Here is a 27,437-nt window from a genome sequence, read left to right as displayed (position 1 = left end):
AAATTAATTACATATATAGCAAGATAAAAAAAATATCGGTAGCATCAATAAACAATACGCCTAAAAGTGTGACAACTATTTTTCTTGAATTTTTATGATAATTATTTTTAGGTAAATGAATTTTTTAAAAGTTTTATAAAATTTGAGCTGGTAGGACACTGCCCATCCATCGCACACTGATATTTATATTCTATATGATAATATACTATTAAATTTTACCTAATGTAATTAGGTTACATACAATAATTCTATTATAGTTTACCATGGTTTTTTAATTTGTAGCTTAGCATAAATGTTTCTCCGAGATTTCTCACTTTTTAATGCGATGCTGAGTTTGAAAATCAACTAATCAATTTGCATAGTTGCTCTATTGATTTTATTTTTATTCCTAGTTAAAAAACTAAACTAAACTAAAAAAATATCAATCATAAAAACAACAAAAAGATACAATTATAACTCACTATCAAAATGGCTGAAGAAAACGAAGGATACAAATTTTACAAAGAGGTTCTCGGTTCACCTAAACATGTTTTAGCACCAATGGTTGATCAATCAGAATTACCTTTCAGAAAAATGTCAAGAGAATTGGGTGTGCATCTTTGTTACACACCGATGTGGCATGCTGGTATCTTTTCCAGAGATCCAAAGTACAGGAAACTGGTTATTGAACATTGCCCTGATGATCGACCTCTGCTATTTCAGGTATGCTATGTTTTTTTTGTAATCTGGTCTACATTTCAGGTGCTTCGCGCCCTTGTGTAATCCTCAATTCTTAATTAAGTTTCATTTCAGCTCATAACTTTCTACCGCGCTTCTTTTCACCCAGAACCTCTTCCAAAAAGCTTTTCTGAAATCTTCACTACTGTAACAAAACAGAACAGGTGCGAAAACAGCATCCAAAAATGTCACAAACTTGTTGAAAAAAGTTATTATTTCTTCTGTGTCGGAACCGTAAAAATCGTCACTGAATATTTTAGGTGCTATGGTAACAAGCTTATAGTAAACAATAGAAGGTATCCAGGTTATACCATAAAGGAGTGTTATTTTGACCGTCAGAGTTGTCAACTTTCTATTCAAAGCCAGTCGATCTATCATGATATGCACCATTGCAATGTCTTCCGTTCCACCCAATAGCTGATTGGTTGAAAGTTACGTATTGACTGCTTTGACGTCACTTCCAACCAATGAGCTATTGGGTCCATGATGTAATGTCAGAAGACATTGCAGTGGTGCATATCAATTGTAGCTTGACTGTGTTTTTTCTGCTTTCCAAATAACACTCTACTATATTGCGTTTCATTTTGCGAGCAATGTATATATAAATGCCAAAATTCAGAGCTAGAGGGAGAGCAGAATTGACAAGCAGCATGAAAATAGTCCAAACCCTCGGTTGATTATAATGACATTTTGAATTCTCCAACGATTTTGACCTATTCATCGGCACAAACGGTATCAAACATAATATTATTATGTACAACCACGCCAAACAGCATATTGTCTTACACTTTGTCGAAGTCAGCCTGATTTTACGAGATAAGGCATATTTAGTTGCGAGAAATCGATCGATTGCGATCAGTAACACGTTGACACACATCCCGTAAAATGTGACCATGTAAGACAGGCGCCATGCATCACACATATACACGCATACAGTCTCACTGAAGTTGCGGGACTGGAAAACGGCGTAGGTCGGCATCACGAAAACGCCTTGTAGTAAATAAGTTACGAGGAGATTTACGATGAATATCATGGGTGGTTTTTCTCGTAATTTTTTTGTTGTCACGATGATATAAATGCATGAACTATTGATGGTTGTGATTGCGATTGAGAGAATTGCTGACATCAGCACTATCACATCCTTGTATAATTCTCTATTCATAGTTTTGCCTTTTTTCCGTTCGTCGTCGTAGATAAATAGGACCAAGACTTAGTTTTTCGTCTTACTTTCAAACTCAATCACTCCTGGAATACTCATCTCCAGATTGCGTTTTGAATATTATATTGTCATGTTGTTTCATCAAATTATCATTACGCAAATTCCAGAATCGACAACTAGATCATGGTAATTTTGAAAATTCGTAAGAAACGGCTGTAACCAATCTTTTGTCTTTGTCCACTATCGCTTCTTTCAACTCAAGACTGAAGAAACATACCCTTGTTCATCTTATTTAGTTTACATGAAATATGATCATATTTGTTTTAATTTTCAAAGTGCTCGAAATTTGTACATCGTAAGCTCTTGTTTTTAATTAGTGCTAATCAGTTAGTAATCATTATTAGGGCAAATACTACTCTTAAAACTTGTTTTGGATAATTGACAAAAACCCCATTTTCTGCCCACACTTTTGGGGAAAATCTAACCCCTTAGCCTGCTCAAATGTTTAACCACAAGCTGATTATCACGTGAGAGGCAGGTAATCATCCATCTCAGAGACTCAGAGAAATTTCTCTCGTGTGAAATAAAGTTTAGGTTAAAATTAGCTTGGCTTGTATCAGAGTTTAGCCTGAAAATGTCAAGTCAATTAAAAACTTTCCATGTCAAATCATTAGTATCGATAGGCGTATGGAAGTCTGTAGTCAAAAAGTATTGACTTCAAATGTAAGCAGCTCTCTAGTTTATGTGAAAGCCCCATCTTTTCTGAAATGTCAATTGAGTTTATGACTATAATACGACCTTTTTCTTTTTTTCAGTTTTGTGCAAACGATCCTGAGAAATTTGCAGATGCTTGTGAATTAGCAGAACCACATTGTGATGGAGTTGATTTGAATCTCGGTTGCCCTCAAGTCATCGCTGCGAGAGGTACAAATGTGTAATTTTCAAGGCGATCATTTTTTCTAGGGTTGCCTTTGTTGAGTAAACTTTTCATGATATAAATCACTGGTTTTCTTACAATTCTCGCATGGCAGAAGGGCTCGTCCTGAAAAAGGGTAGCACTAGAATTATTATAGGAAGACTCTCTAGTGCCTCACATCACGAATATTAAACAGGTATTGCATAAAAAGCCGTCTTTCGACGTTTTATCATCTCATCCTTTGTTTTCCATTTAAGGACATTACGGTGCATTTCTAATGGAAGAGTGGGAACGAGTGGAGAATATCAGTAAGTGATTTTTATTCACTTTTTTTACTTTAGATCTGTTTGCTCACTCGGCCTTTACCAAAGAGATAATGAACGGTATTTTCCCTCTTGCACATGTCGAACACATTGTCATGGGCGGCTCCTGTTCCTCAAAACAACAACAATACCTCCAAAAATACAGTCAACCACTATCTGATTCCATATTAGGAAATTTCTAACCTAAATAAATACTTATTGACCGAAACGTCCATTCCACCTATCGTTTCTTGAGGTCCTTGGTTATCTGAATGAACATGACCCACAAGAAATCTCCTCTTTATAAAAAAAAAAAGTTTTTTTCTGTAAATCACGTCCAGAAAACACATATTCTGAGCTGAATGTTTTTTTTTTGAACGAACTGTCCATTCCACTTATAGTTTCTAAAGGTCCTTGACTGAATGAATAAACATGACTCAGAAAAACATTCCTCTTTATAAAAAAAAAGGTTTTCTCTGGAAATCACGTTCAGAAAGACACACTATATATTTGAATAGTTCTTTAATTCTAGTTATCAGTTTTGGAGTTCGTGGTGTTTGGTATGTTTATATGAACATGATTCCGAAGTTAAAACTTTCTTATCGAGAAAATAGTTTTATTCTTTGAAATCACGTTAAGATGAATATTGCCGTGTTCTGGAGATGAAGAGGAGAGAACACAATATCCAATACGATTCTTGGAAAAGGGCAATCGATTTTTGGGAGGGTGTTCTTTGAGTTTTCTATTTCTATTTCTATTTGGTTGAGTTGCAGGAGGCTTTAGAGGCCTATTCTCGCAACTATAGACGCTTACTAATGAGCTTACTAATGAGCGTCCCGTCAGCACCTTGAACTGACTACCCAATTCCCCTCACATGGCATGGGTTGACCCGGGCGAAGGAACGTTCACTTGCCAAGTGAACTGCCGTGAGTGGGAATCGAACCCTGGCCTCCTGCACAGAAGCCAAGGTCGACTACCACTATACCACGGCACCTATACCACCACCTTTTAAGTGTTTGCAATGGATTATTCAGCTCTGAAAATCATGCTCAACCTAAACCATTACAAAACCCTACTGCTCCATTTTGAACTTCACCATATTGAAATCCTAAAAATAGCTTCAAAAAATTGTTTTCAAATTTAATGAAAGGTGAAGTCTTCCGACGTTAAAAATGAATTTATTTATCTAGTACGGCTGAGAATCGGCTGTTCTTATGCTGTTTTTTTAGTCCTGTTATGCTCTTAAAATATTCTTAATTTATTTACCTCATTTACTTATTGGTTCAAGAATAGCTTCTTAAATCGACATCATGTTCTTTTAAGATTAGTCTTGTAAAAATATTGTGTATTGTGCTTGGTATATTTGAGCAGAAGCAAACAACATAAGGTCTTAACAAAAAAAAACAATTGCTGCACAATCCTGCTCAAAGTCCACCTGTAACATATGTAATACATCCTTCAAACAGGATTACTTGGTAAAGATGATCTTCACAAGTTATTCACATAATGATATTCTATATTTCAAATACGGGTCAATGGTATATATACAGTCATTAATTAGGTTTAATGAATACAGTCCTTCACATAGTCAACGTGGTATTATTTTAAGGAAGAAATGCCGACAAATTAATGAAAAAATTTACCTTGAAAATCTTGCTTAAAATTAACCTTTATGGCCAATGAAAGACAACCACTCTAATAAACAACACTTTCGGTACACTGCAAGCCTTAAAGTTTTTGAGATTTGAATTTGCTGACAAATCTTAACTAAAAGGAACAGTTTTGCTCTGAGTCATGATCTTGAAAGCACAGACCCTCAACGATTTTCTCATTTCGAGATTGTCTAACTTTAAATTCTAAGGTTCGTTTAAAAGTAGCAAAAAAGCATTAGCAGGCGGAATTATGCCCGTTTGTTCTATGAGTGCAACTAAATACTGGAATTATTCTGCAAATACCATTCTTTTTGGTTTTTGGTAGATACATTATTTCTGTGCAACCAAATACAAAATGCTACCCTTTAAAGATAATATATCCCTATAGATTCGCAAAACAAGCTTTTAAAGAATGTATCATTTTTGTGGTCGATAACCATCGAAATGTTTATCACGTTCATTAAGAAGAGGATCTAGCTAGCATCTCCAGTGCTATAAAAAAACCTCAAAATGGTCCAATTTTCATCATATTGCAATTATCTTTTTCTTTAACACTAGGTTTGATTTGTCTAGACTAGTTAACGCTCGTACACATACAGACAAGAAAACCAAAATTTTATGAAAGCCCGCTTGTGAATGAACAGGGAAGAATATCAAATCTTACTTTTATGAACAAGCTTCTACAAAACGTTTTCAACATTCTATCGGTCCGCTTTGTAACTTTTGAGTGCTATTAAAATCATACCCATAGTTTAAAAATATAGCATATTTTTAATACACTCACAAGACAAGCCAGGAAAGAATTTCTCAGTAAGTGAATTTTATTTACTTTTCACTTTTTACTCTATATGTTGTTTGCTCACTCGGCCTTTGCCAAAGAGATAATGAACGGTATTTTCCCTCATGAACATGTTGTACACATTGTCATGGGCGGCTCCTGTTCCTCAAAACAACAACAATACCTCCAAGAATACATTGAACCATTATTTGATTCCAAATTAGGAAATTTCTAACCTAAATAAATACTTATTGACCGAAACGTCCATTCCACCTATCGTTTCTTGAGGTCCTTGGTTATCTGAATGAACATCACCCAAGAGATATCTCCTCTTTATAAAAAGAAGGTTTCCTCTGGAAGTCACATCCAGAAAGACGCGTACTTTGAGCTGAATGTATTTTTTTGAACGAACCGTGCAACCCACTTATCGTTTCTAGGGGTTTTTGGTTCAATGAATGAACATGACTCAGAAAAACACCTTTTTTTGAGAAAAATGATTTTCTCTGAGAATCACTATCAGAAAGACACACTATTCAATAAATCTATCATTTGAATCGGTCTTTAATTCTAGTTATCAGTCTTAGAGTTCGTGGTGCTTTTAACAGGATTACTTGGTAATGATGATACTCACAAGTTATTCACATAAAGGATATTCTAACTTTCAAACACGGGTCAATGGTATATATATACAGTCATTAGGTTTAATGAATAAGGCCCTTCACATAGTCAACGTGGTATTATTTTAAGGAAGAAATGCCGACAAGTTAATGAAAAAATTTACCTTGAAAATCTTGCTTAAAATTAACCTTTATGGCCAATGAAAGACAACCACTCTAATAAACAACACTTTCGGTACACTATAAGCCTTAAAGTTTTTTACTTTGAGATTTGAATTTGCTGACAAGTCTTAACTAAAGGGAACAGTTTTTGCTCTGAATCACGATCTTGAAAGCACAGACCCTCAACGATTTTCCCATTTTGAGATTATCTTACTTTAAATTCTAAGGTTCGTTTAAAAGTAGCAAATAAGCATTAGCGGCTGAAAATGCACCCGAGTGCAACTAAATACTGGAATTATTCTGCAAATACCATTCTTTGTGGTTTTTGGTGGATACATTATTTCTGTGCAACCAAATACAAAATGCTTTGTCGAAAATACCACCCTTTAAAGATAATATATCCCTATAAATTCGCAAAACAAGCTTTTAAAGAATGTACCATTTTTGTGGTCGATAACCATCGAAATGTTTATCACGTTCATTAAGAAGATGATCTAGCTAACATCTCCAGTGCTATAAAAACACCTCAAAGTGCTCCAATTTTTTACTAGTTTTGATTTGTTTAGACTAGTTAACGTTCGTACACATACAGACAAGAAAACCAAAATTTTATGAAAGCCCGCTTGTGAATGAACAGAGAAGAATATCAAATCTTACTTTTATGAACAAGCTTCTACAAAACGTTTTCAACATTCTATCGGTCCGCTTTGTAACTTTTGAGTGCTATTAAAATCATACCCATAGTTTGAAAATATAGCATATTTTTAATACACTCACAAGACAAGCCAAGAAAGAATTTTCGTAGAAAGTTGTTCTTGAAATATCTCTTTATTGAATTGCACTAGCAGAACAGGCATTAGAACTGACTGAACAAATAAAAATATCAAATATCAAATATAGAATTTTTCAACACCATGGGACGATAAGCATGGTGTGGAGATTTCATCATTCATCCCAAAAAAGTGAAAGACAAATCTCCTGACCATTCTTACAAACAAGTTATATTATCAGCTCACTTTCAAAACAATAGTCCATGTATCAATACTGCTGATTCGCCTATTAAGCTATTACGTACTTTTAAAATGTTGTGAAATCTTGTAGAAACTTTTGTTCTACGAGTGCAACTAAGTTGGAGAATTATTCTGAAAATACCACCCTTTATAAATTGCACTCGCAAAACAAGCTACAGGATACATATTCTAACGTTTTGATAGATGCCCACTTTGTCTTATGTGTTTAATTGAATTACTCATTTATTCTAAAATTCTTTTTACCCTTTTCAAATGCACTCAAAAACCAGCTACCTGGTACTAAAATTTAACAAAATATTCCATAGTTAAACTGGATCTAATCACACCACGCGCATATCTCCCTACACTCTTTTATCGGTGCATGGTACCCAATTCCCCTCACATGGCATTGGTTGACCGGTGAAGGCAGTTCTCCTAACATGCTTACAAACAAGCTATACGAGCAGGTACTGACAAAGCTAGAAGCTACATGATACCATAACATAGTTTGAACACTACTTGGTAATAAGCATGTTCTGGACATTTAGCTGCCATCTAAAAGTGACAGTCAGATCTCCTAACATGCTTACAAACAAGCTATACGAACAGGTACTGACAAAGCTAGAAGCTACATGATACCATAACATAGTTTGAACACTACTTGGTAATAAGCATGTTCTGGACATTTAGCTGCCGTCTAAAAGTGACAGTCAGTTCTCCTAACATGCTTACAAACAAGCTATACGAACAGGTACTGACAAAGCTAGAAGCTACATGATGCCATAATATGATTTAAACACAACTTGGTAATAAGCATGATCTGGACATTTAGCTGCCGTCTAAAAGTGACAGTCAGATCTCCTAACATGCTTACAAACAAGCTATACGAGCAGGTACTGACAAAGCTAGAAGCTACATGATACCATAACATAGTTTGAACACTACTTGGTAATAAGCATGCTCTGGACATTTAGCTGCCGTCTAAAAGTGACAGTCAGTTCTCCTAACATGCTTACAAACAAGCTATACGAACAGGTACTGACAAAACTAGAAGCTACATGATGCCATGATATAGTTTGAACACTACTTGGTAATAAGCATGCTCTGGACATTTAGTTGCCGTCTAAAAGTGACAGTCAGATCTCCTAACATGCTTACAAACAAGCTATACGAACAGGTACTGACAAAGCTAGAAGCTACATGATGCCATGATATAGTTTGAACACTACTTGGTAATAAGCATGCTCTGGACATTTAGTTGCCGTCTAAAAGTGACAGTCAGATCTCCTAACATGCTTACAAACAAGCTATACGAACAGGTACTGACAAAGCTAGAAGCTACATGATGCCATGATATAGTTTGAACACTACTTGGTAATAAGCATGCTCTGGACATTTAGTTGCCGTCTAAAAGTGACAGTCAGATCTCCTAACATGCTTACAAACAAGCTATACGAACAGGCACTGACAAAACTAAAAGCTACATGATGTCATAACATAGTTTGAACACTACTTGGTAATAAGCATGTTCTGGACATTTAGCTGCCGTCTAAAAGTGACAGTCGATGAATTCACTAACATGCTTGCGAACAAGCAATCATAAAATATTACTAGAAGCTACATGATGCCATAACATAGTTTAAACACTACTTGGTAATAAGCATGTTCTGGACATTTAGCTGCCGTCTAAAAGTGACAGTCGATGAATTCACTAACATGCTTGCGAACAAGCAATCATAAAATATTACTAGAAGCTACATGATGCCATAACATAGTTTAAACACTACTTGGTAATAAGCATGTTCTGGACATTTAGCTGCCGTCTAAAAGTGACAGTCAGTTCTCCTAATATGCTTACAAACAAGCTATACGAACAGGTACTGACAAAGCTAGAAGCTACATGATGCCATGATATAGTTTGAACACTACTTGGTAATAAGCATGCTCTGGACATTTAGGCTACCATCCAAAAGTGACAGTCAGTTCCCCTAACATGCTTACAAACAAGCTATACGAAAAGGTACTGACAAAACTAGAAGCTACATGATACCATGATATAGTTTGAACACTACTTGGTAATATAAAGCATGCTCTGGACATTTAGGCTACCATCCAAAAGTGACAGTCAGTTCCCCTAACATGCTTACAAACAAGCTATACGAAAAGGTACTGACAAAACCAAAAGCTACATGATGCCATAACATAGTTTGAACACTACTTGGTAATAAGCATGCTCTGGACATTTAGCTGCGGTCTAAAAGTGACAGTCAGATCTCCTACCATTCTTACAAACAAGCAACAACCTTACCTACCGATAATACGTCTATTACTATACTGTTTATTTTCCTTGTCTAACCAGGTAGAAGTCACACACAGGTCTACGTCTATGATCGAAAAGAATAACCCCTTCTTTAGATTGCTCTCAATATAAGAAGTGACCGTAGTGCAGTGGTAGAGCATCCGATTCCCAACATGCCTTCTCTGCTTGTTGCTCAGCAGTTAAGAGAAGGATCAAGGGTAAGTGGAGCAATCCAGTGAGTAAGAGTGGCGCCCTCCCCTACCTTCGGGTAGATGGCTATCGAAAGAGGAGCCTTCGGGTCCGACTGCGGTCGCAGACTTACTTAATACAATATAAGAAAACCAAGAAGAATTACTCACGAGACAAAAACAAGAAAATCGTTACAACCATAGAAGATGCTTTCTGCTTACCTTATGAGCACTCTGCAAGCAAAGAATCGTGTGATTTGAAAACATGAACTACTTTCCAAAGTGCTCACAAGACAAAAGCAATAAAATCGTACAACCATAGAATATGCTTTCTGCTTCCCTTATGAGCACCTACAAGAAAGGATCGTGTGATTTGAAAACGCGAACTACTTTCCAAAAGTGCTCACAAGAAAAAAGCAATAAAATCGTTACAACCATAGAAGATGCTTTCTGCTTACCTTATGAGCACTCTGCAAGTAAAGAATCGTGTGATTTGAAAACATGAACTACTTTCCAAAGTGCTCACAAGACAAAAGCAATAAAATCGTTACAACCATAAAATATGCTTTCTGCTTCCCTTATGAGCATCTACAAGAAAGGATCGTGTGATTTGAAAACATGAACTACTTTCCAAAGTGCTCACAAAACAAAAGCAATAAAATTGTTACAACCATAGAAGATGCTTTCTGCTTACCTTATGAGCACTCTGCAAGTAAAGAATCGTGTGATTTGAAAACATGAACTACTTTCCAAAGTGCTCACAAGACAAAAGCAATAAAATCGTTACAACCATAAAATATGCTTTCTGCTTCCCTTATGAGCATCTACAAGAAAGGATCGTGTGATTTGAAAACATGAACTACTTCCAAAGTGCTCACAAAACAAAGCAATAACATCGTACAGAAAAGAACGGTGAAGGCGAACAAAAACTCCTGTAACTAAAACAACACAAGTTACTCGTAATAAACGAAGACCTTATAATTATCAACTATACATTTTGAAATGAATGTTGAATATCAAAGTTTGCTTATGAACAAGTTCCTGCTGCTGAACTCTGAAATTTGCCAAGTGAATTTTTCCTAATCCGCTTTCTAACTTGTGAGTGCAATCAAAATCATGCCTATAGTTTGAAAATATCGCACGTTTTGTACACACTCACAAGAGAAGCTACAAAAGAAATTTGAAGTTTCTTCCGCTAGGCTTTTCATTTTGCCATCTGAATTTTTCCTAATCTGCTATAACTTGTGAGTGCTATTAAAATCATGCCAATAATTCTAAAGTATCGCACGTTTTGAACACACTCACAAGAGAAGCTGCAAAAGAAATTTTAAGTTTCTTCCGCTAGGCTTTCCTTTTTACCATCTGAAATTTTTCCTAATCCGCTTATAACTTTTGAGTGCTATTAAAATCATGCCAATAATTCTAAAGTATCGCACGTTTTGAACACACTCACAAGAGAAGCTATAAACGAAATTCTAAGTTTATTTTGTTAGGCTTTCCATTTTGATATCTGAAATTTTTCCTAATCTGCTTATAACTCGGGAGTGCAATCAAGATCATGCCTATAGTTTGAAAATATCACACTTTTTAATCACACTCACAAGAGAAGCTACAAAAGAATTTTATATTTTTAGCATATATTTCAGGTAACTGAGAGCCTAGTTGCCCAATGAGCTGAATTTAAAGTTCATATTAATTTTAAAGCATTGTCCTTTTTATTATTCGGCAAAATATCAAAATATAATGAATGAAATGCAGTTTTTCAAAATATTTTTGACTTTCAAATCATCTCATCGTCGAATTCAACCAGATTTGGCAGATAAATCGAATTTTTTTTTCCTTTACTTAAACCTGTCTAACAAGCTATGGATGAAACGTTCAAATACTTTTGAGAACCAAATAATCTTACCAGCTAATTGAACTAGGGCAGATAATTGATCATTCCCACAATATATAAGATTGATGTTGTCTACACGCTTTTTTTTTTATAAGAATACACTTTATAAGAATGTCCATGATGAAAATGGCCAAAAAATTAAGAATATGCTAAGAATATCACCATCATGGAGTTTTGCTATTCAAGCAAAGAATGTCATTTTTAGAGCATTCTAAATCATAAATTGCCAATTACCCCCAAGTAATAAGAATGCTGTAAGAATGTTTTAGGATGATTTTCCCAAAAAAGTTAAGAATATCCATGATGAAATGGATTTACACCATTCTTATAAAAAAAAGTGTGTACACAAAATATCATTCAGATATTCCGACCAACTCGTTATCTGAGTATAAATGAAAACAAACTGGCTGATTTGAAATCACCGTACTTTTCAGTTCATACTCACAAAACAAGGCAAGACAAATTATTTCAATTTTTCTTTCATCTGTTTTCATGTCATGTGATCGACACAACGTTCTGCACTTATTTAACTTTCTAGTATGCAACTTTTTTTTTATTTGACGTCAATCAGTCAATTAAATGACGTCAATTTCATGAACACAGTACAATGAAAATGCCGATAAACCGAACAATCTTACTGCGACGTTTCTCCATGACATGAAAAACGATATCAATTTGTCCGAAAGCATGTCCAACTCAATCCTAGTCAACTAAAGTTTCTTCACTTTCACGACATGCCTCTAAATATAAAGAAGAGCTGGAATTGAACGATATCCACTCATTTAGAAGCAAGTCGTAAAATAAAGCTTCCATGGAAATTTGCTTTAGACACAAACTAAGAGAGAAATTACCGGTTACACATTATTTGAACGACATGCTCCCAAAGTTCATAAGCACAGACTAAGTATTTCCCCATTGTTCATTCTTTAACGACATGGTCCATAAGAACATGATTTTGAAATAAACAATAACAATTCATTCAAAAGCATGTCGAAAAAGTAAACATAAATAGATGTAAAGAAAGTAACCTAAAGTATGATCCTTTTGTACCTACCTTGATTTCCTAGTTGTGAAGGATTATCATTTTTAGTCACCAATCGGAATCTGTGTTCATGTCGAAGATTCAAAATAAGATGAAAAAACTTTTAGGAAAAAAAAACTTTATTGTTACTTAGAGATCGCAGACAAAGAAGTTGCTTAAATATCCAGAGATTTGAGAAATTCGAATTGCCTTATGAACCATCAAGAAGCTTCCATGAATTTGAAATCATCAGCCTTTTTGATTGTGCTCACAAGGGAAAACAACGAAGCTTTCAGCGGGAAATCTAAATTATTAGATATTTAAAAATATCTTTAGAGAATCCCCTCGCCTTATGAGCAAGTTGAAAAGATGTGATGATTTGAATTTGAAATCACCATCCTATTTCCTTGTGCTCACATGAGAAAGCACCAAAAGGTTTCACAGTATTGTTTCTTAGAGATTGATATCCAGAAGTAGCTTAAATATTAAGATATTTCAACTTTTCTTATGAGCGCATGAAAAAACCTTGATGAATTTGAAATCACCATCCTATTTCATTGTGCTCACACGAGAAAGCACCAAAAGTTTTGGCAATATTGTTTCTCAGAGATCGCAGACAAAGATGCTTAAATATCCAGATATTGTGAAATAATAACCGAATTCCCTTATGAGCTTCTCTAAAACCGACGGTGAATTCGAAATCACCATCCTTTTAGATTGTGCTCACAAAAGCAAGCACCAAAAGTTTTCGCAATATTACTGCTTAGAGTGAGATCTTAGACACAGAAAATGCTCAAAATATTCTTTATGAGAGAATCAGCTTGCCTTATGAACAAGTTGAAAAGATGTGATGATTTTGAAATCACCATCCTATTTCATTGTGCTCATAAGAGAAAGCACCAAAAGTCTTCACAATATTGCTACTTAGAGATTGATATCCAGAAGTTGCTTAAATATTAAGATATTTCCACTTTTCTTTTATGAGTGCATGAAAAACCCTTGATGAGTTTGAAATCATCTGCCTTTTTGATTGTGCTCACAAAAGAAAGCGCCAAACGTTTTCGCAATATTGTTTCTCAGAGATCGCAGACAAAGAAGTTGCTTTTTTAAATATCCAAATATTGTGAAATAATAATCGAATTCCCTTGTGAGCTTCTCTAAAAGCGTCGGCTGATTCAAAATCACCATCCTTTAAGATTGTGCTCACAAAAGAAAGCACAAAAAGTTTTCACAATATTGTTTCTCAGAGATCGCAGACAAAGATGCTTAAATATCCAGATATTGTGCAATAATAATCGAATTCCCTTATGAGCTCATCTAAAAGCGTTGGCTGATTCAAAATCACCATCATTTTAGATTGTGCTTAGAAGAGAAAGCACAAAAAGTTTTCGCAATATTGTTTCTCAGAGATCGCAGACAAAGATGCTTAAATATCCAGATATTGTGAAATAATAATCGAATTCCCTTATGAGCTTATCTAAAAGCGTCGGCTGATTCGAAATCACCATCCTTTTAGATTGTGCTCACAAGAGAAAGCACCAAATGTTTTCGCAATATTGTTTCTCAGAGATCGCAGACAAAGAAGTTGCTTAATATCCAGATATTGTGAAATAATAATCGAATTCCCTTATGAGCTTCTCTAAAAGCGTCGGCTGATTCGAAATCACCATCCTTTTAGATTGTGCTCACAAAAGAAAGCACAAAAAGTTTTCGCAATATTGTTTCTCTCAGAGATCGCAGACAAAGATGCTTAAATATCCAGATATTGTGCAATAATAATCGAATTCCCTTATGAGCTCATCTAAAAGCGTTGGCTGATTCAAAATCACCATCATTTTAGATTGTGCTTAGAAGAGAAAGCACAAAAAGTTTTCGCAATATTGTTTCTCAGAGATCGCAGACAAAGATGCTTAAATATCCAGATATTGTGAAATAATAATCGAATTCCCTTATGAGCTTATCTAAAAGCGTCGGCTGATTCGAAATCACCATCCTTTTAGATTGTGCTCACAAGAGAAAGCACCAAATGTTTTCGCAATATTGTTTCTCAGAGATCGCAGACAAAGAAGTTGCTTAAATATCCAGATATTGTGAAATAATAATCGAATTCCCTTATGAGCTTCTCTAAAAGCGTCGGCTGATTCGAAATCACCATCCTTTTAGATTGTGCTCACAAAAGAAAGCACAAAAAGTTTTCGCAATATTGTTTCTCAGAGATCGCAGACAAAGATGCTTAAATATCCAGATATTGTGCAATAATAATCGAATTCCCTTATGAGCTCATCTAAAAGCGTTGGCTGATTCAAAATCACCATCATTTTAGATTGTGCTTAGAAGAGAAAGCACAAAAAGTTTTCGCAATATTGTTTCTCAGAGATCGCAGACAAAGATGCTTAAATATCCAGATATTGTGAAATAATAATCGAATTCCCTTATGAGCTTATCTAAAAGCGTCGGCTGATTCGAAATCACCATCCTTTTAGATTGTGCTCACAAGAGAAAGCACCAAATGTTTTCGCAATATTGTTTCTCAGAGATCGCAGACAAAGAAGTTGCTTAAATATCCAGATATTGTGAAATAATAATCGCTTTCCCTTATGAGCTTCTCTAAAAGCGTCGGCTGATTTGAAATCACCATCCTTTTTTATTGTGCTCACAAAAGAAAGCACCAAAGGTTTTCGCAATATTACTGCTTAGAGTGAGATCTTAGACACAGAAGGTGCTCAAAATATTCATTATGAGAGAATCGGCTTGCCTTATGAGCAAATTAATAGTAATTTGAAAAAATCATCACCACTTTTGATTGGCTCATATGATAATTACCGAAGTAAAATCAAGTACAAAGATGTTTTTATATTGGTTTAAACAATTTTAATGGGCAATACCAGAAATTTTCCGATGAATGAAAAATCATCTTCACTCATGATCATAGTTTTTCAGATAGAAATATTTAACCCTTAGAACGTCAATACCAAGCTCATCAATGTATATCGAAAAATATCGTTATCTTTATTACATACGCTCGTAAGACGAATGATGGTTGATTCATGCAATAATATTTCAAAGTCTAAGCTGCTTCTATTGTGAGTATGAAACCAAAAATGGAGAGAGTAATTGTAAATCATTCTTCATTTTCACCATACTCACAAGACAAGCTTTAAATCTTATTCTACATCGCGTACCTTTACAAAACCACAGGAAGTAAAAGACGTAATATCTCTTCTGAAGTGTTTTACCTTTCGCGTAAGATTTCATGATATACCGATGAGGGCCTAATCAATTCTTCACTGTGAAATTACAGTCGATTATCAAAGCAGAATTTAAAAATTCCAAGGTCTTGGCGCTTACAGATCAAAGTTTAAGACTTTGTCTTTTTGAAATCAGCAGCAGGCTCTACGTTTTCACGTCGTGCTTCGAAAAACATTGGAAATCGAATTGAACGATATCCACTCATTCAAGTTTTCAGTCATCAGTTCTAACATGTGGTCATAATGCACATTCATATAAACAAGATATAAAAATTCTTTGAAACTTTCAACATCGGAAGTAATCAGATACTTTAGGTACACCTATACCCAAAGAAATTTCTATGAATTAAAAATCATTGTCATTTTTTTATTGTGCTCGCAAGACAAATCACTGTTGAAAATATCAGGCCACCAATTATATCTATTTGAGAGAGTCTTCGTACCGTAGTAGCAGAATCAACACATTTGAAATAATCGACCCTTTTGATGATGGTCACACCAAATTACCAAATAGCACGATCCTTCAATTTTCTTTTTTCAGCTTGTATGCTTAACTGAAATTCTCACTGTAAAAGCGACTTATCATTAACATTTATTTGACGTCACTTTTTTCAATGACGCCAGCTTTATAAAGACTTGAAGCAATGTTTTTTGTCAGGATTCTTTTTATTTGCTCTTCGATTACGATTTTGATTTTGAAGCAATTTGGTTTTTTGACCACTTTGACAAAAGTCTATTTGATTTGGAAATAAAGTTATTTCTAAAGTGACTAAATCATCTCACTAAAACTGTCCTCTGAGCACCTATGAAAATTTGTTTCTTTGTGGAAAACATCACTTTTTTGTGCTCAGAAGTTGAAGCTTTATAGCTCCCAAAAGTTTCCATTATATACAGTAGTATAGCATGCTACATGTTGTGGACAAAGTAGAAAAACAGCAAGGGATAAAATATATTTTATATAACCTGATATTAAATTGTTACAATTATCATACCGGGTGCGCCACAAAAAAGTTTCTCTCTTTAAAACTAATTTTCTCGAAATCTGAAAATTTTAAAAGAACCATTCTTATTCCATTGGAAAAAAGAAAGATAAACTTAAATTTTGATGGGTCATTTATTAAATTCGGTTCATTAGATCGAAAGTTATGCTCAATTGAATAAAAAAGTTACTTTCAGAAAAGGCCCAAAAACGTTAAAAATCGACCTATCAAATTAAACAGAAGCATAATTACATGATGCATCAGTATTTTCGTTTCAGTCATTAAAAATGATAATTAGCTGTCTAAATGACCTTTTGTTATATAGAGTAAGGTTGAATTTCAATGAAAGCAAGAACTTCGTCGAAAAAAGCCAAAGAAATCTGGTAAGATTCATAAAAATTCATAAAAATACATCAAATACGGGTTTCGAGGTGTATCCAGGCTTTCATAGACTTTATCCAGTCTAGAACCAAAAATCTGAGGAAAGTTTCGGTAAAAGTAAATTAAAATGATTTTGATGAAGATTTTAAACTCATTCGAACCATCAGTTTCAAAATTTATATGTTTAATTACTGAAAAATGCTCTTAATCAAGTAAAGCCTATTATGATTGCCAATTTTGAAAATAAAAATTGATAGGTCGATTTTAAACGTTTTCGGGCACTTTCTGAAAGTAACTTCTTTATTCAATTGAGCATAACTTTCGATCTAATGAACCGAATTTAATAAATGACCTATCAAAATTTAAGTTTATCTTTTTTCTTTTTAATGGAATAGGAATGATTCTTTTAAAATTTTTAGATTTTGAGAAAGTCAGTTTCAAAGAGAGAAACTTTTTTGTGGCGCACCCGGTATCATATAACACCCTAATTATATCACTGTATTATACAGATTATAAACGATTATCCCACTATCAAGTATTGCATAAAGAGACAATGTTTTCTTACTGCAATGAGCATAACCAAGAGTAAAAACAGCTGGCTATACCCATGTTCTATCTTTGGTTGTGTTCACAGCACAAAGAGTTTCTTGTCGAAGAGTATGTTCATTTTCGTATAGCAAAATGAATCTACTTGGCCAATGAGCTATAGTCAATGAGCTTCTCAAATTCTTAAAATGAACCGCTCTTCGACTATGCTGTTAAAACTACCAATATCAATCGAGTGCTCTAACAAAACTACTATGGCAAAGCACCACAATTTACACAATACTGCTGTTTAGATACAAAATACATCACGAAACAATTGCATATTATAAAGGAAGGCAATTTGAATTCGTAGAAATGGTCTTCATTTCCATTTTCGATACAGCTGGTGGTATCTTTTTAGAGAATTCAATATTCTGCTTAGTAAAACGAAAATTCACTAAGAAATATGGAATCATCTTCATTTTTCATCATACTTGCCATTGACAAATTGAAAAATCTGCTCTCCTACACAATTTTTGCGCCCCTCTTGGCTACGCTACAGTTGTAGCTCTAAAACATCTAGAGCAAAATATCACCTGCTAGCTTAGAACTTTGTACCAATTATATTCATGACGTAATGTTTTTGTCACATTCAAGCCAGAGGAAAATTGTTTGAAATTCACCACTACAGGCACAACAGAGAGTGTTGTAGAAGAAATCATTAATTAATGTTATCACGAATGTGCTTTACCGGAACCAACGTTTCTCATCAATTGCAATTGCTATTACCATCATACTCTATAGATACACAAAGATACACACAAAAAACACTTTTAAAATTATGAGTATAACCAACGAATAACATTATTTGAAAATGCAGCAATGTCCTGACTTTGATTGTCCTCAAAAGACAATCGCTGAACTGCATGTCGAAAGGCAAGATTCTCCAACGACTATTTCTTTACCAGAATGAACGCAATGACTATCAGTACAAATCGAAGTAAAAATAACACACTTGAAAATATGATATTTCACCCGTCGAAGTGTGCTTACAGGACAAGAGCTTCAATAAGTATGTTGATACTACGTTTAGCAGATTGTCCTAACAAAACTAATCTACTTGGCTAATGAGCCATAATCAAGGAGGCGTTTTCAAATTCTGAAAATAACGCATCTTTCGATTATGCTCACAAAACAAGCTAACTGAGAATGTCAAAGTTTTCTGTCTTTTCATTTTATAATGACATCGGTTTCTTCCATAACCAATTATTGAATAAAGTGGCTGTGATAACGCACTTTTAACAATAAAGTTTGACTGCTGTAAATACAACCAAAGCAAATGACATGCGATAATTAGAAAATAGATCATGCTCTGCCCTGACTTTTGTCTCGCTCATTTGCGTATACCGTAGCCAAACCGATCTGATGAGCTATAATCACACTAGCGTTTTTCAAATTCTGAAAATGACGGCTGAAAGTACAACCAAAGAAAAAGAATGTGATTATTTGAAAATACCATCATCTCCTGGCTTTGGTTGTGTTCACAGCACAAAGAGCTTCGTGTCGCCAGCATGATCATTTTCTTAAAGAAAAATTAATCTGCTTGCCTGATGAGCAAAAGTCAACGAGATTCTTTTCAAATTCTGAAAATTAATCTCGCTTCTACTATGCTCACAAGACAAGCTACCAAGGCTATGAAAACAATCGCTTTGAACAATGCCCCAATCACAAATTTGACATCTCTTTCGCCGAATTTTACTCACAGGGCATCAATTCTACGTCGTTTAGCAGATTGTCCTAGCAAAATTAATCTACTTGGCCAATGAGCCATAATCAAGGAGGCGTTTTCAAATTCTGAAAATAACGCACCTTTCGATTACGCTCACAAAACAAGTTACCCAAGGATGTCAAAGTTTTTAGTCATTGTTAAAATTACCAGGGCTACTAAGTTTATGAAGCTACCAATGTCGACTACACTCTATCGACTACCACCATATTCTGGCTTTGGTTGTATTACAGGAAAAAAGGTCCAATAATCATAACAATTCTACAACTTTTAGCACTAATCGAGAAGACGTTTTCAAATTCTGAAAATAACGTACCCTTCGATTGTGCTCACAACAAAAGTTCCAAGGTTCTTTTTCATTAAACTTTTCTGTGTTTTTTTTTTCACTTTTAGCGAATCGAGTTGCTTGAAAAGTTCGTACAAGATAACTTCGCAGTCTTATGAAGCTAAATTGATAGGTCGATTTTAAACGTTTTCGGGCACTTTCTGAAAGTAACTTATTTATTCAATTGAGCATAACTTTCGATCTAATGAACCGAATTTAATAAATGACCTATCAAAATTTAAGTTTATCTTTTTTCTTTTTAATGGAATAGGAATGATTCTTTTAAAATTTTTAGATTTTGAGAAAGTCAGTTTCAAAGAGAGAAACTTTTTTGTGGCGCACCCGGTATCATATAACACCCTAATTATATCACTGTATTATACAGATTATAAACGATTATCCCACTATCAAGTATTGCATAAAGAGACAATGTTTTCTTACTGCAATGAGCATAACCAAGAGTAAAAACAGCTGGCTATACCCATGTTCTATCTTTGGTTGTGTTCACAGCACAAAGAGTTTCTTGTCGAAGAGTATGTTCATTTTCGTATAGCAAAATGAATCTACTTGGCCAATGAGCTATAGTCAATGAGCTTCTCAAATTCTTAAAATGAACCGCTCTTCGACTATGCTGTTAAAACTACCAATATCAATCGAGTGCTCTAACAAAACTACTATGGCAAAGCACCACAATTTACACAATACTGCTGTTTAGATACAAAATACATCACGAAACAATTGCATATTATAAAGGAAGGCAATTTGAATTCGTAGAAATGGTCTTCATTTCCATTTTCGATACAGCTGGTGGTATCTTTTTAGAGAATTCAATATTCTGCTTAGTAAAACGAAAATTCACTAAGAAATATGGAATCATCTTCATTTTTCATCATACTTGCCATTGACAAATTGAAAAATCTGCTCTCCTACACAATTTTTGCGCCCCTCTTGGCTACGCTACAGTTGTAGCTCTAAAACATCTAGAGCAAAATATCACCTGCTAGCTTAGAACTTTGTACCAATTATATTCATGACGTAATGTTTTTGTCACATTCAAGCCAGAGGAAAATTGTTTGAAATTCACCACTACAGGCACAACAGAGAGTGTTGTAGAAGAAATCATTAATTAATGTTATCACGAATGTGCTTTACCGGAACCAACGTTTCTCATCAATTGCAATTGCTATTACCATCATACTCTATAGATACACAAAAGATACACACAAAAAACACTTTTAAAATTATGAGTATAACCAACGAATAACATTATTTGAAAATGCAGCAATGTCCTGACTTTGATTGTCCTCAAAAGACAATCGCTGAACTGCATGTCGAAAGGCAAGATTCTCCAACGACTATTTCTTTACCAGAATGAACGCAATGACTATCAGTACAAATCGAAGTAAAAATAACACACTTGAAAATATGATATTTCACCCGTCGAAGTGTGCTTACAGGACAAGAGCTTCAATAAGTATGTTGATACTACGTTTAGCAGATTGTCCTAACAAAACTAATCTACTTGGCTAATGAGCCATAATCAAGGAGGCGTTTTCAAATTCTGAAAATAACGCATCTTTCGATTATGCTCACAAAACAAGCTAACTGAGAATGTCAAAGTTTTCTGTCTTTTCATTTTATAATGACATCGGTTTCTTCCATAACCAATTATTGAATAAAGTGGCTGTGATAACGCACTTTTAACAATAAAGTTTGACTGCTGTAAATACAACCAAAGCAAATGACATGCGATAATTAGAAAATAGATCATGCTCTGCCCTGACTTTTGTCTCGCTCATTTGCGTATACCGTAGCCAAACCGATCTGATGAGCTATAATCACACTAGCGTTTTTCAAATTCTGAAAATGACGGCTGAAAGTACAACCAAAGAAAAAGAATGTGATTATTTGAAAATACCATCATCTCCTGGCTTTGGTTGTGTTCACAGCACAAAGAGCTTCGTGTCGCCAGCATGATCATTTTCTTAAAGAAAAATTAATCTGCTTGCCTGATGAGCAAAAGTCAACGAGATTCTTTTCAAATTCTGAAAATTAATCTCGCTTCTACTATGCTCACAAGACAAGCTACCAAGGCTATGAAAACAATCGCTTTGAACAATGCCCCAATCACAAATTTGACATCTCTTTCGCCGAATTTTACTCACAGGGCATCAATTCTACGTCGTTTAGCAGATTGTCCTAGCAAAATTAATCTACTTGGCCAATGAGCCATAATCAAGGAGGCGTTTTCAAATTCTGAAAATAACGCACCTTTCGATTACGCTCACAAAACAAGTTACCCAAGGATGTCAAAGTTTTTAGTCATTGTTAAAATTACCAGGGCTACTAAGTTTATGAAGCTACCAATGTCGACTACACTCTATCGACTACCACCATATTCTGGCTTTGGTTGTATTACAGGAAAAAGGTCCAATAATCATAACAATTCTACAACTTTTAGCACTAATCGAGAAGACGTTTTCAAATTCTGAAAATAACGTACCCTTCGATTGTGCTCACAACAAAAGTTCCAAGGTTCTTTTTCATTAAACTTTTCTGTGTTTTTTTTTTCACTTTTAGCGAATCGAGTTGCTTGAAAAGTTCGTACAAGATAACTTCGCAGTCTTATGAAGCTAAATTGATAGGTCGATTTTAAACGTTTTCGGGCACTTTCTGAAAGTAACTTATTTATTCAATTGAGCATAACTTTCGATCTAATGAACCGAATTTAATAAATGACCTATCAAAATTTAAGTTTATCTTTTTTCTTTTTAATGGAATAGGAATGATTCTTTTAAAATTTTTAGATTTTGAGAAAGTCAGTTTCAAAGAGAGAAACTTTTTTGTGGCGCACCCGGTATCATATAACACCCTAATTATATCACTGTATTATACAGATTATAAACGATTATCCCACTATCAAGTATTGCATAAAGAGACAATGTTTTCTTACTGCAATGAGCATAACCAAGAGTAAAAACAGCTGGCTATACCCATGTTCTATCTTTGGTTGTGTTCACAGCACAAAGAGTTTCTTGTCGAAGAGTATGTTCATTTTCGTATAGCAAAATGAATCTACTTGGCCAATGAGCTATAGTCAATGAGCTTCTCAAATTCTTAAAATGAACCGCTCTTCGACTATGCTGTTAAAACTACCAATATCAATCGAGTGCTCTAACAAAACTACTATGGCAAAGCACCACAATTTACACAATACTGCTGTTTAGATACAAAATACATCACGAAACAATTGCATATTATAAAGGAAGGCAATTTGAATTCGTAGAAATGGTCTTCATTTCCATTTTCGATACAGCTGGTGGTATCTTTTTAGAGAATTCAATATTCTGCTTAGTAAAACGAAAATTCACTAAGAAATATGGAATCATCTTCATTTTTCATCATACTTGCCATTGACAAATTGAAAAATCTGCTCTCCTACACAATTTTTGCGCCCCTCTTGGCTACGCTACAGTTGTAGCTCTAAAACATCTAGAGCAAAATATCACCTGCTAGCTTAGAACTTTGTACCAATTATATTCATGACGTAATGTTTTTGTCACATTCAAGCCAGAGGAAAATTGTTTGAAATTCACCACTACAGGCACAACAGAGAGTGTTGTAGAAGAAATCATTAATTAATGTTATCACGAATGTGCTTTACCGGAACCAACGTTTCTCATCAATTGCAATTGCTATTACCATCATACTCTATAGATACACAAAAGATACACACAAAAAACACTTTTAAAATTATGAGTATAACCAACGAATAACATTATTTGAAAATGCAGCAATGTCCTGACTTTGATTGTCCTCAAAAGACAATCGCTGAACTGCATGTCGAAAGGCAAGATTCTCCAACGACTATTTCTTTACCAGAATGAACGCAATGACTATCAGTACAAATCGAAGTAAAAATAACACACTTGAAAATATGATATTTCACCCGTCGAAGTGTGCTTACAGGACAAGAGCTTCAATAAGTATGTTGATACTACGTTTAGCAGATTGTCCTAACAAAACTAATCTACTTGGCTAATGAGCCATAATCAAGGAGGCGTTTTCAAATTCTGAAAATAACGCATCTTTCGATTATGCTCACAAAACAAGCTAACTGAGAATGTCAAAGTTTTCTGTCTTTTCATTTTATAATGACATCGGTTTCTTCCATAACCAATTATTGAATAAAGTGGCTGTGATAACGCACTTTTAACAATAAAGTTTGACTGCTGTAAATACAACCAAAGCAAATGACATGCGATAATTAGAAAATAGATCATGCTCTGCCCTGACTTTTGTCTCGCTCATTTGCGTATACCGTAGCCAAACCGATCTGATGAGCTATAATCACACTAGCGTTTTTCAAATTCTGAAAATGACGGCTGAAAGTACAACCAAAGAAAAAGAATGTGATTATTTGAAAATACCATCATCTCCTGGCTTTGGTTGTGTTCACAGCACAAAGAGCTTCGTGTCGCCAGCATGATCATTTTCTTAAAGAAAAATTAATCTGCTTGCCTGATGAGCAAAAGTCAACGAGATTCTTTTCAAATTCTGAAAATTAATCTCGCTTCTACTATGCTCACAAGACAAGCTACCAAGGCTATGAAAACAATCGCTTTGAACAATGCCCCAATCACAAATTTGACATCTCTTTCGCCGAATTTTACTCACAGGGCATCAATTCTACGTCGTTTAGCAGATTGTCCTAGCAAAATTAATCTACTTGGCCAATGAGCCATAATCAAGGAGGCGTTTTCAAATTCTGAAAATAACGCACCTTTCGATTACGCTCACAAAACAAGTTACCCAAGGATGTCAAAGTTTTTAGTCATTGTTAAAATTACCAGGGCTACCAAGTTTATGAAGCTACCAATGTCGACTACACTCTATCGACTACCACCATATTCTGGCTTTGGTTGTATTACAGGAAAAAAGGTCCAATAATCATAACAATTCTACAACTTTTAGCACTAATCGAGAAGACGTTTTCAAATTCTGAAAATAACGTACCCTTCGATTGTGCTCACAACAAAAGTTCCAAGGTTCTTTTTCATTAAACTTTTCTGTGTTTTTTTTTTCACTTTTAGCGAATCGAGTTGCTTGAAAAGTTCGTACAAGATAACTTCGCAGTCTTATTTGACGTCAATTTTTTAGTGTGACGACATAAATTAATGAAAAATATTTATGTGTCATGGATACACACCTCTACAGTCAGATATAAATGCCCTGTACCTTTTAGTCGCGCCACACTTGCTGACACTTACATTACTTGGAATAAGAATGTTCAATTCGTTCCATGCCAGTGAACTTGATCCTATTCACATGAAATGGAAAATTGTTTGTTATGATCGTTTGTGGTCGTTTGCACAGAATCTGATCAAATCACGACACTTTCACATCGTAAACTTTTGATTATAGCTAGCCAAACTTCTTTACGATACGTAACGTGAAAATTGGCTGCTATGATCAAATTCAATAATGAGAATGCACTCAAAAGGACAACCACTTCACAAGCACACAACTGAAACGGAGACATACTAATGATATAAAGTGTAGCTTTTATGGATATCTTCTCTCATTTTCTAACACAAAGTTTCCTTCCTTCCTATAAGAAGTGTAAATCTGCGATTAAGTGTTAAAACTCCGTACCGGTGAATTTGAGTTTAAAAAAGTGCTTCTTATTATGAATCAGAGCCAAAGTTCTTCGGAATTGTATTTGATTATTTATAATGACATAGCTTTCTCCCATAAGCAAGTATTGAACAAAGTGACTGCGATAACCCATTCTTACCAACGTACTTTTTGCTGCAAGCACAACCAAAACAAATGACATTCAGATTATTAGAAAATAATATTATGCCCTAGCTTTGGTTGTGGTCACTGTAAAAGCCTTGTGTCGACAACATGTTCATTATGGTATAGCAAAATCAATCTGCTTACCTGATGAGCTATAGCTGACGAGATGCTTTTCAAATTCTGAAAATGAGGAGCCCTTCGACTATGCTCACAAGATAAGCTACAGAGGCTTTGGAAGCTACCAATGTTGATAACTCTAAAAAAACTACTCAGTTACTATGAGTGCAACCAAGGAAGATATGCGGTTATTTGAAAATACAACCATATCTTGACTCTGGTCGTGCTCACGGGACAAGAGCTTCAACGAACATGTTAATTTTACGTCGTTTAGCGGATGGTCTCAGCAAGAATAATGTAATTGACCAATTAGCCATAATCCAGGAGGCGTTTTCAAATTCTGCAAATAAGGCACCTTTCGATTATGCTCACAAAACAAGCTACCGGAAAATGTCAAAGTTTTTGGTCATTGTATTTGTTCTTATTCGTAAAACAAAATCAATCTGCTTGCCTGGTGAGCAAAAGTCAACGAGATTCTTTTCAAATTCTAAAAATGAACCGCTTTTCTACTATGCTCACAAGACAAGCTGCCAAAGCTTTGAAAACAATTGCATTGAACAACGCCACAATCACAAAATCTCATTCGCCGAATTTTACTCACAGGACAATGAGTTTCAATAAACATGTTAATTCTACGTCGTTTAGCGGATGGTCTCAGCAAAATTAATCTACTTGACTAATGAGCCATAATCAAGGAGGCGTTTTCAAATTTTGAAAATAGCGCACCTTTCGATTACGCTCACAAAACAAGTTACCCAAGAATGTCAAAGTTTACGGTCATTTCATTTTATAATGACGTCTAGGTTTCTCCCATGATAAAATATTGAATAAAGTGACTGTATTTTTTCAATTTACCAACCTACAACTACTTAAAGTACATCGACTTCTGTAAATACTGCCAAAGCAATTGACATGAGATTATTTAAAAATACTATACACCAGTGTTCGGTTGTGTCCACAGAACAAAAAGCTTCGTGTCGAAGAGCATGTTTATTTTCGTAAAGCAAAACCGATCTGCTTACCTGATGAGCTATAGTCAACGTGATGCAAATTCTGAAAATTGGTCGACATTCGACTATGCTCACAAGACAAGCTATAAAGGCTTTGGAAGCTACCATTGTCATTGCATTTGATTACCAGGGCTACCAAGTTTTTGAAGCTACCAATATCGACTACACTCTATCAACTACCAGTGTATTCCGGCTTTGGTTGTATTACAGGACAAGAGCTCCAATGATCATGTTGATTCTACACCTTTTAGCCTTTTAGCAAAATGAATCTACTTAGCTAATGAGCCATAATCAAGGAGGCGTTTTCAAATTCTGAAAATAACGCACCTTTCGATTATGCTCACAACAAAAGTTCCAAGGTTCTTTTTCATTAAACTTTTCTGTGTTTTTTGTTCACTTTTAGCGAATCGAGTGTATAATTGGCAGTTGCTTGAAAAGTTCGTACAAGATTACTTCGCAGTCTTATTTGACGTCAATTTTTTAGTGTGACGACATAAATTTAAAAAAATCATCATCATGGATGCACACCTCTACAATCAGATATA

The 27,437-nt window shown here is 34.8% G+C and overlaps 1 protein-coding gene across 1 annotated transcript in view; it reads left to right on the top strand.

Annotated features, from left to right (window-relative positions):
- Positions 1 to 396: 396 nt before the first annotated feature.
- LOC136822389 (tRNA-dihydrouridine(16/17) synthase [NAD(P)(+)]-like) overlaps positions 397 to 27,437 on the top strand; it is a 40,744-nt gene continuing 13,703 nt past the window's right edge. Inside the window, exons 1-3 of the mRNA XM_067078639.1 lie at positions 397 to 702; positions 2,692 to 2,800; positions 3,050 to 3,100. Coding sequence (XP_066934740.1) covers positions 469 to 702; positions 2,692 to 2,800; positions 3,050 to 3,100 — 394 coding nt within the window. The 5' untranslated portion in view covers positions 397 to 468. The remainder of the gene's footprint in view (positions 703 to 2,691; positions 2,801 to 3,049; positions 3,101 to 27,437) is intronic.

The sequence above is a fragment of the Clytia hemisphaerica genome, unplaced genomic scaffold (genome assembly GCF_902728285.1).
Source record: "Clytia hemisphaerica strain Z4C2 unplaced genomic scaffold, Clytia hemisphaerica genome assembly, whole genome shotgun sequence".
NCBI classification, from domain to species: Eukaryota; Metazoa; Cnidaria; class Hydrozoa; order Leptothecata; family Clytiidae; genus Clytia; species Clytia hemisphaerica.
Note: the sequence above shows the minus strand (reverse complement) of the source record. Positions and strands in the feature narration are given on the sequence as shown.